The sequence below is a fragment of the Bombina bombina genome, chromosome 6 (genome assembly GCF_027579735.1).
Source record: "Bombina bombina isolate aBomBom1 chromosome 6, aBomBom1.pri, whole genome shotgun sequence".
NCBI lineage: Eukaryota > Metazoa > Chordata > Amphibia > Anura > Bombinatoridae > Bombina > Bombina bombina.
In genome coordinates, this window is record NC_069504.1 from 205,752,289 (window position 1) to 205,764,149 (window position 11,861).

The 11,861-nt window shown below is 41.8% G+C and overlaps 1 protein-coding gene across 1 annotated transcript in view; it reads left to right on the forward strand.

Annotated features, from left to right (window-relative positions):
• PNPLA8 (patatin like phospholipase domain containing 8) overlaps positions 1–11,861 on the forward strand; it is a 132,823-nt gene that overhangs the window by 26,663 nt on the left and 94,299 nt on the right. Inside the window, exon 5 of the mRNA XM_053719201.1 lies at positions 3,407–3,501. Within this exon, the coding sequence (XP_053575176.1) occupies positions 3,407–3,501 (95 nt within the window). The remainder of the gene's footprint in view (positions 1–3,406; positions 3,502–11,861) is intronic.

Below are 11,861 nucleotides of genomic sequence, written 5' to 3' on the forward strand. Positions count from 1 at the left end.
AGGTCCGTTCGAACATCCGAATCTGGTCTCACTCCAACTGACTGCTTGGAGATTGAACGCTTGATCTTATCAAAGCGAGGGTTCTCAGATTCTGTCATTGATACTCTTGTTCAGGCCAGAAAGCCTGTAACTAGAAAAATCTACCACAAAATATGGAAAAAATATATCTATTGGTGTGAATCTAAAGGATTCCCTTGGGACAAGATAAAAATTCCTAAGATTCTATCCTTTCTTCAAGAAGGTTTGGAGAAAGGATTATCTGCAAGTTCTTTGAAAGGACAGATTTCTGCCTTGTCTGTGTTACTTCACAAAAAGCTGGCAGCTGTGCCAGATGTTCAAGCCTTTGTTCAGGCTCTGGTTAGAATCAAGCCTGTTTACAAACCTTTGACTCCTCCTTGGAGTCTCAATTTAGTTCTTTCAGTTCTTCAGGGGGTTCCGTTTGAACCCTTACATTCCGTTGATATTAAGTTATTATCTTGGAAAGTTTTGTTTTTGGTTGCAATTTCTTCTGCTAGAAGAGTTTCAGAATTATCTGCTCTGCAGTGTTCTCCTCCTTATCTGATGTTCCATGCAGATAAGGTGGTTCTGCGTACTAAACCTGGTTTTCTTCCGAAAGTTGTTTCTAACAAAAACATTAACCAGGAGATAGTCGTGCCTTCTTTGTGTCCGAATCCAGTTTCAAAGAAGGAACGTTTGTTGCACAATTTGGATGTAGTTCGTGCTCTAAAATTCTATTTAGATGCTACAAAGGATTTTAGACAAACATCTTCCTTGTTTGTTGTTTATTCTGGTAAAAGGAGAGGTCAAAAAGCAACTTCTACCTCTCTCTCTTTTTGGATTAAAAGCATCATCAGATTGGCTTACGAGACTGCCGGACGGCAGCCTCCTGAAAGAATCACAGCTCATTCCACTAGGGCTGTGGCTTCCACATGGGCCTTCAAGAACGAGGCTTCTGTTGATCAGATATGTAAGGCAGCGACTTGGTCTTCACTGCACACTTTTACAAAATTTTACAAATTTGATACTTTTGCTTCTTCTGAGGCTATTTTTGGGAGAAAGGTTTTGCAAGCCGTGGTGCCTTCCATCTAGGTGACCTGATTTGCTCCCTCCCTTCATCCGTGTCCTAAAGCTTTGGTATTGGTTCCCACAAGTAAGGATGACGCCGTGGACCGGACACACCTATGTTGGAGAAAACAGAATTTATGTTTACCTGATAAATTACTTTCTACAACGGTGTGTCCGGTCCACGGCCCGCCCTGGTTTTTTAATCAGGTCTGATAATTTATTTTCTTTAACTACAGTCACCACGGTATCATATGATTTCTCCTATGCAAATATTCCTCCTTTACGTCGGTCGAATGACTGGGGAAGGCGGAGCCTAGGAGGGATCATGTGACCAGCTTTGCTGGGCTCTTTGCCATTTCCTGTTGAAGAAGAGAATATCCCACAAGTAAGGATGACGCCGTGGACCGGACACACCGTTGGAGAAAGTAATTTATCAGGTAAACATAAATTCTGTTTTTCCCCCCTTCTTCCAAAATCTCCACCCCCAATCTCTCTATAACTGTTGACAACTCCATCATTACCCCTACCACGCATGCCCGATGTCTTGGAGTCACACTTGACTCAGATCTTTCTTTCGCTCCTCACATTCAGTCCTTGGCTAAATCCTGCCGATTCCACCTTAAAAACATCTCTAAAATTAGACATTTCCTTACATAAGACACAACTAAGATTTTAATTGACTCTCTCATCCTTTCCCACCTCGATTACTGCAACTCTGTGCTCTCTGGTCTCCCCAGCTGCCGCCTAGCTCCTTTACAATCCATAATGAATGCCTCTGCCAGGCTCATCTTCCTTACACGTCACTCTTCATCTGCTGCACCTCTCTGCCAATCTCTTCACTGGCTTCCTCTTGCCTCAAGGATTAAGCACTGCTCCCCCTATATCTCAGACCTTGTCTCCAGATACTCTCCCTCCCGTCCCCTTCACTCTGCTCATGACTCCTTCTCTCCTCCTCTCTTGTTACCTCCTCACACTCCTGCTTACAGGATGTCTCCAGACTTGCTCCCATCTTGTGGAACTCTCTGCCTTGCTCCACAAGACTCTCCCCTAGTTTTGAAAACTTCAAGCGCTCCCTAAAGACTCTACTGTTCAGGGATGCATACAACCTACACTTACCTTTCTTTATACCGTTTCCTCTCTTCCATTGCTATCCCCTTGAACCCCTTAGCGCTGTAAGCCTAAGAGGCATGCTGTTTGTAGATCACCTTCTTTAGAGCTGACTACAACAGTGCGACTCTTGGCAGGGCCCTCTACCCGTCTGATCCCTATAAATGTTTCCTTTTAATCTGCCTAGGTTTATAGAGCTGCAGTACAAATTAAATATTTGAAAATGTATCTAACAATATATTTAAACCTTAAGATTTAAATTCTTATATAGATTCTAGCTTACACAGGGTTAGATATACTTTCTTAAGTTTCTCCTGCTATTTTCCATAGAGACGTCTGAGCTTCATGTATTTGAACTCAGCATGGGGTAATTAACATTTAGATGATAAGAGCTACATTCCCTGAAAATCTGGGCATATACCATTATCCTTACAGACAGGAAACTCCTTATATGGACTTCCTTTGAACTGTATATTTGTTTGTAATGTGTATCTTGTCACAGCAGGCAGTCTGAGTAAACATACTTTCTTTTTATACAGTGTATCTTAATGAAACTTACGTTATGGCGTTTTAATAATAGCTTTCATTTCCAATACATGAAATAATAATTTGAATACGATTTATATAGTTTTCTAGTGTCTGTACCATTCACCCAACAGGTGGAAAGTCAGATGATATTCTCATATGCTAGGGGCCTGCATGGATGTCTGGGCCACAATAGCTTTATGCAGCTCTTATAGAGGCCAGACGAAGGTTGACATACTGGGAGGATTTACACTCAGAACTAATGCAGAAAAAAGGGTAGTGGGTTATATAGATGCTTATTCTCCCTAAAGTCCTCTAGGAACTTCTCTCTACCTCAAGTAAACATACGGCATATATCCCCATCAGGATCCGAATTTGATAAGAGTTTGAATGTATGTTACAGAAGCTGAAGTATTAAATTACTTAATGTTGAATTACTATTAAAGTTTTATGTAGATGGTACATTTAAAGGGACATAATAGTAAAAAAAAAAAATTGCATATTCTTATTTGCTAGAGCATGTAGTCTTAAGACTATCGACTGTACACTGCTATTGCTTTAAATGCTTTTAATAACTTGGTAGAAAGTTCTGTTTCATTTAGTGCTTTTTTATTTTATATACATTTTGAATCATATATTGTATTTTTGATGAATTAATTTCCAAAATGATCATTTTTCTTTTTTTTTTCCATTTTAAAATCCATTTTAGAGGGTTAGTGGCGCTACAGACTTTACGGAAATTAGAAGAAATGACTGGGAAACCCGTTCATCAGCTTTTTGATTATATTTGTGGAGTTAGCACAGGTAAATCCTTTTTTAACTGTCTTATATTTATCATTCTACTATTTTTAATGTATTTTTAACATAAATTTACCAAAACGCATTTTTTTTGTAATTTGTCCTAAAAGTTGAACCTTAACTTAATATTAACCAAGGAGGAACTCATGAGTAAGAGAAAATAAATAGTTTTTCCAGTAGAGAAGAAGTGTGCATTTTTTGGTGATCGTTTGAATGTTTTTGCATTGTTTCTGCCCAAATCTGGACCTTCTTTTTCCAAGAGAGTTGATCACGAATCAGACAGGCTTGATAGTGTAGTTGTGGTTAAAAATTACCAATTGAAGGTACTTGATTGGATATCCAAAGCTTAATCAGTGCTAAATTGGGAACATCACATAATACTTAAACTAAAATAAAACGGAGTCATTTTCAGAAGTTGACTACTTTGTAACTTCTAGTGTGGTTTATAGTTAAATTCAATAAATACATTTCTCTCAGAGCATTCAACTGTTTGCTAGGGATAAAAAAATTTTTGTCAAATTATCACTATATCTAGCTTTCTAATATCTATTTCTTTCCTATGATATAGTGAGTCCACGGGATCATCAATTACTGTTGGGCATACCACTCTTGGACAGCAGGAGGAGGCAAAGAGCACCACAGCAAAGCTGTTAAGTATCACTTGCCTTCTCTCAATCCCCAGTCATTCTCTTTGCCTTCAGTGCAAGGAGGAGTAGAAGTTTTGGTGTCTGTTAAAGAATTTTCTTTAAGATTTTATTATTTTGAAAGCCTGAGCAGGTTTGCTCTGATCTTTCCTGACAAGACTGGATCTACCTGTACTCCACGTTAGTCTCTTCAGTAGGGCTGTGGTAGCTTTCAAGCATTTGAGAACTTGTGGGGTGGGCCTCACTGCGTTTTCCTAACAAATTGCTGCCCTCACATAGAAAGCCAGAGTAGGTTTGCTCTGTCCTTTCTCTCATGCCGGGTGAGTGGCTTTCTCTCATGCCGGGTGAGCTGTCCTCCTGCCGGACAGTCAAGGGTGCAGGTAAGTGACATTTTAAGTTTCTTATGGGAAGAGCTCTGGCTCTTTAACAGTCTTTAGGCTGTACTTTATAAGGGACTTTTACATTCCTGAGGTTCAGGATGCATAAGAGCAGGAAGCGGGCACTGTGTGACATAAAGAAGAGAATTGATTTGTTAAGATACTAGATGTTTAAGTATTTAAGAATAATTGGCACTCGTTATTTTTCTCTCATTGGGAAAAAATAGCTGTTTGTATGAGACCTAGTATGGCCGACGGGATCGCCTCTGACGTCACAGGAGAGGCGGATCATTCTCTCGGCAGCAGGGAATGCTAAACGCACGTTTTTCATCTTAGTGACGCAGCGCATAGTAGTTTTCCGTGTGATCTTGGCTTCAACGGATAACTCTGAGTCCGGAGCTGCTCCGTTTCTTATCATCTGTCTCACATTTAACTCAGTGTTGCAGAGGGAGGCAGGTAGGCGCCTCAGCTATATCGCTGAGGTGTATCGCTGAGGTGTTTGTTGTTCTTGTATTGAAAGAACTTTAATGTACAAAGATAGACTTTTTGTTTCTGAGCCATCTTTCTCTCAGGTTGATACTGTTGAGGTAATGCCACAGCCTTCTCCTCAACCGTCCCAGACTTTATCATCGTCACACACAGTGCCCTGCGGTTCCTCACAATCTCCTGGAGGAGTGTATTTGAAGGCTAAAATTGCTGCCCAGGTATCTTCGGCGGTATCTGAGGCACTAGCTGCCATTCCCATGCTTCAGGGGAGGCACGAGAGGAAAATGAGAGAATCGGCTAGTAACGTTTCTGATCCAGTACAGGCTAACCAAGTTACTCTTTCACATATGTTGGAGGAGGAGGATACTTCGGTAGCCTCTGAGGGTGAAATCTCAGATTCGGATAGTAGAATTCCTTCTTCTGATGCTGAAGTGGTTTCTTTCAGATTCAACCTTGGACACCTTCGTGTTTTGTTAAAGGAGGTTTTGGCTACTTTGGATGACTCGGATACGCCTGTCATTGTCAACCCTAAGAAATCTAGCAAATTAAAGAGGTGCTACGGAGAATATTGCGCGTTAATGGGAGAGACCTTGAATTCCTTTTTCTCCCTCTCCAGTCTTTAAGAAGATGTTGCCGGTGGCCGACTCCATTAAGGAGTCTTGGCAAACTGTCTTCAAAGTAGAAGGGTCGATCTCTACTCTGGCCAAGAGGACTACTATTCCTATTGAGGATAGTTGCTCTTTTAAGGACCATATGGACAAGAAGCTAGATGCTTTCTTAAAGAAAATGTATGTTCATCATGGTTTACAGTGGCAACTGGCGGTGTGTATTGCTACAGTGACAAGTGCAGCAGCATATTGGTTTGACGCTTTGTCTGAGTCCCTCCAAGCAGAGACTCCCTTGGAGGAGATACAGGATAGGATAAAGGCTCTTAAGTTAGCCAATTCCTTTATCACTGATGCGTCTTTGCAGGTCATTAAGTTGGGGCCAAAATATCTGGTTTCGCTATTTTGGCGCGTAGGGCGCTATGGTTGAAATATTGATCAGCAAATTTTTCTTTTAAATCTAAACTTTTGGCGATCCCTTACAAGGGAAGACCTTGTTTGGGCCGGGTTTGGCAGAAATTATTTCCGATATCACAGATGGTAAAGGATCCTTTCTACCTCAAGATAGGAAGAATAAATTAAAAGGGCGTCGGAGTAATTTCCGTTCCTTTCCCCCTCCTCTACCAAGCAAGAACAGTCCAAGCCTTCTTGGAAACCCAGTCAGTCTTGGAACAAGGGGAAACAATCTAAGAAGCCTGCAGCTGAATCTAAGTCATCATGAAGGGTTTGCCCCTGATCCAGGATCGGATCAAGTGGGAGGCAGAATCTCAGTTTTCTCAAGCATGGATACGAGATGTCCCAGACCCGTGGGTCGTGTACCTAGTATCCCAGGGTTACAAGTTAGAATTCAAGACTTTTCCTCTCAGGGGCAGATTCCACCTCTCAAGATTATCTGTAGACCAGATAAAAAAAGAGGCATTCTTAAAATGTGTACAGGATCTTTCTCTCCTGGGAGTGATAGTTCCACTCCCAAAGGGTCTGGGGTTCTATTCCAACCTGTTCGTGGTTCCCAAAAAAGAGGGAACTTTCAGGACTATTCTAGATCTAAAGTTCCTCAACACATTTCTCAAAGTGCTGTCCTTCAAAATGGAGACTATCCATTCCATTCTTCCTCTGGTGCAAGAGGGTCAGTTCATGACGACCATAGAAGGATGCGTACCTGCACGTTCCCATTCACAGGGATCATCATAAATTTCTGAGATTTGCCTATCTGGACAAAGAAACTTTCAGTTTGTGGCACTTACATTTGGCCTTGCCACAGCTCCCAGAATTTTCTCAAAGGTCTTGGGAGCTCTGTTGGCATTAATTCAGTCTCGGGGAATTGCAGTGGCACCTTATCTGGATGATATTCTTGTGCAGGCGCCATATTTTCAAATAGCAAAATCTCACATCGAGATCTTGTTGTCTTTTCTTCGTTCCCACGGATGGAAGGTGAATTTGGAAAAGAGTTCCCTTATTCCGGCTACAAGGGTGGTCTTCTTGGGAACCATTATAGATTCCCTGTCAATGAAAATATTTCTGACGGAAGTCAGAAGTGCCAAGATTCTTTCCTCTTGCCTATCTCTTCAGTCTGCTGGTCGGCCATAAGTAGCCCAATGTATGGAGGTAATTGGCCTGATGGTGGCTTCCAAGGACATAGTTCCCTTTGCTCGATTCCATTTGAGAGCACTACAGTTATGCACGCTCAGTCAGTGGAACGGGGATTGTGCAAACCTATCTCAGAGGATAGTTCTAGATCAAGCGATGAAAGACTCTTCTGTGGTGGCTGTCTCAAGAACATCTGTCTCAGGGGACATGCTTTCGGAGACCCTCATGGGTGATTGTGACCACGGACGCCAGCCTGATGGGCTGGGGAGCAGTTTGGGACTTTTTGAAGGCGCATGGACTGTGGTCTCAGGAGGAATCTGCTCTCCCCATAAACATATTGGAGTTGAGAGCGATTTTCAATGCCTTGATGGCTTGGCCTCAGTTGGCTTTAGCCCGGTTTATCAGGTTCCAGTCAGACAACATAACCTCAGTAGCTTACATCAACCACCTGGGGAACTCGGAATTCCTTAGCCATGAAGGAGGTGGCTTGAATCATTCAGTGGGCGGAAGCTCACAATTGCTGTCTATCTGCCATCCACATTCCAGGAGTGGACAATTGTGAAGCGGATTTCCTAAGCAGGCAGACTTTCCATCCCGGGGATTGGGAACTCCATCCGGAAGTGTTCTCCAGGTTAACCACAAAATGGGGGTTACTGGAATTGGATCTGATGGCTTCTCGACAGAACGCCAAGCTTCCAAAGTACGGTTCGAGGTTGAGGGATCCTCAGGCCTTTCGGATAGATGCTCTGGCAGTTCCTTGGAACTTCAGTTTAGCATACCCTTTTCCTCCGTTTGCTCTCTTTCCACGAGTCATTGCTCGGATCAAGCAGGAAAGAGCGTCTGTGATTCTAATAGCTCCTGCATGGCCTTGTAGGATCTGGTATGCAGACCTAATGGAAATGTCGTCTCTACCACCGTGGTGACTCCCTTTGAGGAAGGACATTCTACTTCAGGGTCCTTTTCTTCATCCAAATCTCATTTCTCTGAAGCAGACTGCTTGGAGAGTGAATGCTTAATTTTATCTAAGCGTGGTTTTTCCGAGTCGGTCATTGAGACCATGATTCAGACCAGGGATAGGCACAGACAAGGGCCATGGCGGACACTTTCCAAAGTACAGACTTTAGTGAAGGACACCAAGGTACATTTGAAATTAAAAACATTATTTTATAGTGATTGGTGTTATTATACTGATGCAGATACCACTGATCCTATAACCAGCCCTCCTCTGGCTATACCCATGAGCCAGTGTCACTACTGTGTCATTATATAGTGCTTGGTGTTATTATACTGATGCAGATACCACTGACCCTATAACCAGCCATTGTCTTGCAATACACATGTGTCAGTGTCACTACTGTGTCATTATATAGTGCTGGGTGTTATTATACAGATGCAGATACACATCCAGTATTTCACTCAGGCTTTATTTATTCCATAACTTATCACCCAATATCGCTAGCAGTCTCTTGACAAGCCACTAACTTTATTCACACTACATATTTTTTTTTATTCCTATTATTTAATCAGAAAGAAAAGATATACTAAGGTTGTGACGGACACTGCAAGGGCTAGTCACGGACACCAGTGTCCGTGTACGGACACCTTGCCTATCCCTGATTCAGATTCGTAAGCCCGTTACTAGAAAGATTTACCATAAGATATGGCGTAAATATCTTTATTTGTGTGAATCCAAGGGATACTCTTGGAGTAGAGTCAGGATTCCAAGAATTGTATCCTTTCTCCAGGAAGGTTTGGATAAGGGTTTGTCTGTCAGTATTCTGAAGGGTCAGATTTCTGCTCTTTCCATTTTGCTGCACAAGCGTCTGGCGGACGTGCCAGATGTGCAATCTTTTTGTCAGGCCTTGATCAGAATTAGGCCTGTGTTTAAATCTGTTGCTCCACCTTGGAGCCTTAACATTGTTCTTAGAGCTTTGCAACAGACTCCGTTTGAGCCTATGCATTCCATAGATATTAAGTTATTATCATGGAAAGTTTTGTTTCTTACTGCTATCTCTTCTGCTCTGAGAGTTTTGGAACTCTCAGCTTTGCAGTGCGATTCACCTTATCTCATTTTTCATTCAGGTAAGGCAGTTCTTCATACCAAGTTTGGTTTCTTTCTTTGGTTGTTTCGGATACAAATATCAATCAGGAAATTGTTGTTCCTTCTCTCTGTCCTAATCCTTCTTCTCATAAGAAACATTTGTTGCACAACCTAGATGTTGTGAAGGCTCTTAAATTCTATTTGCAGGCGACTAAGGACTTTCACCAGTCTTCTGCATTGTTTGTTTGTTTTTCTGGGAAACGCAAAGGTCAGAAAGCTACTGCTACTTCTCTTTCTCTCTGGTTGAGAAGTATTATTCGTTTGGCTTATGTGACTGCTGGACAGCAGCCTCCTGAGAGAATCACAGCTCATTCTACTAGGGCTGTTTCTTCTTCTTGGGCCTTCAAAAATGAGGCTTCTGTGGACCAGATTTGGAAGGCTGCAACTTGGTCCTCTTTGCATACTTTTTCCAAATTTTATAAATTTGATACTTTTGCCTCGGCTGAGGCTTCCTTTGGGAGAAAGGTTCTTCAAGTGGTGGTGCCTTCTGTTTAGGTTCCCTGTCTTGTCTCTCCCTAATCATCTGTGTCCTCTGGCTTAGGTATTGATTTCCAACAGTAATTGATGATCCCGTGGACTCACCATATCTTAGGAAAGAAAAAAATGTATGCTTACCTGATAAATTTATTTCCGGATATGGTGAGTCCACTGCCTCACCCTTTATTTTAAGACAGTTTCTTTTCTCTAAACCTCAGGTACCTCTATACCTTGTGTCGCTTCTTTTCTCTCAATTTTCCTTCAGTCGAATGACTGGGGATTGAGGGAAGGGAAGTGATAATTAACAGCTTTGCTGTGGTGCACTTTGCCTCCTCCTGCTGGCCAGGAGTGATATTCCCAACAGTAATAGATGATCCTGTGGACTTATCTGGAAAGAAAGAACATATGCTGTCCACATTTATCATTGCACAAGCGAAATGGTTGTGCAATGCCACCCCCTGCTCACTGGCGTCCAATTGGCAGACAGGTTAAGGAGCAGCGATCTTAAACGATGGGCCTGAAACAAGCGTTCGCTGCTTCATAAATGGAGCCCAAAGTTTTAACTTTAATGTTTCAGATAGTGCATGTATTTAAAAAAAAATCTTTCCAATTTACTTCTATTATCAGATTTGCTTTGTTCTATTTGTATCCTTAGTTGAAGAGTAGACCTAGGTAGGTTCATAAGAGTTCAGGAGTATGCACGCCTTTAACACTTTATGGAATTAGTGCTCGATTTACCAAAGCCCTACGGCTGCAAGTTCACAAGAACTTGCTCGCCGTAATTTATCAAGCAGCGGTCACCAGACCGCTGCTTCCTAACCTCTTCGCCACCTCTAAGGTGGCGAAATTCAATCTCCGCGGTCGAGTTCCGACCAAGGAGATTGACCACTCCTGCCCGCACGTGATTGGCTGTGCACGGGCAGGGGGCGGGAAAGCAGGCGAGCGCTAAATTGCGCTCATGTGCAATGTTGATTACCTGCGGGTAATTTCACCCCGCCACAGGCGAGCTGAGGTGTACAGGGGCGCGTATACGTGCCCCTGTACGCCTCAGTTTTGATAAATCTAACCCTTAGTGTTTGTAACCATGCATAGCGCTGTTTTAAATATTGTTGCAAACTCTAATGCCATATAAAGCAAAAGACATGCACACACTACTTTAGCTTACCTGGGTTTTCTTTATAACAAAGGATGCTAAGAGAAAAAAGCTAATTTTATAAAATTAGGAATAGGGCAGGCCTGAACTTTTATCTTAAATGTTGGTGTTAAACTTAACACCAGTATTGATCAATTGTATGTCTAGTTAAAATATTGCTTTAATAATTTATTTTTGATCAAAACAATATTGAATTTAAAACGTTATATTTACTTTTTTATTTTTTCTATTAGTGTAGATATTTGAAGTTAGCCATCTATTTTAAAAAGCTCTCCTCTAGTTTATTTTATTAAAATGAAAAAAAATTGAAAATTTGAAGTCAATGTACAGTATGTGTCTGCAGATGTTTCTAGCAGGCTGGTGTCTCAAATAACTTGTCCTTGCTTTAATGTTGCTGTTGCCTCACAGGTGTTCCCTTTATCTTTTCCCAGCCTATTTTATAGCCTAATAACTTCTGAGTTTGGCAAATATTGTACCACCAGACAAGAGAGAAGCTTGAGACTTCTTTTTCACTTTCTCTTGTACATTTCCTTCAATACAGATAATATGCCCTAGCTTTTCATGTTGAAAATATTTATTATTTCAGTCTCTTTTTCTCTCTCTCTTTTTCTTTTTCTCTCTCTCTTTTTCTCTCTCTCTCTCTCTCTCTCTCTCTCTCTCTCTCTCTCTCTCTCTCTCTCTCTCTCTCTCTCTCTCTCTCTCTTTTTCTCTCTCTCTCTCTTTTTCTCTCTCTCTCTCTTTTTCTCTCTCTCTCTCTTTTTCTCTCTCTCTCTTTTTCTCTCTCTCTCTCTTTTCTCCTGTTAAGTGTGGTCAGTCCACGGGTCATCATTACTTCTGGGATATTAACTCCTCCCCAACAGGAAGTGCAAGAGGATTCACCCAGCAGAGCTGCTACATAGCTCCTCCCCTCTACGTCACCTCCAGTCATTCTCTTGC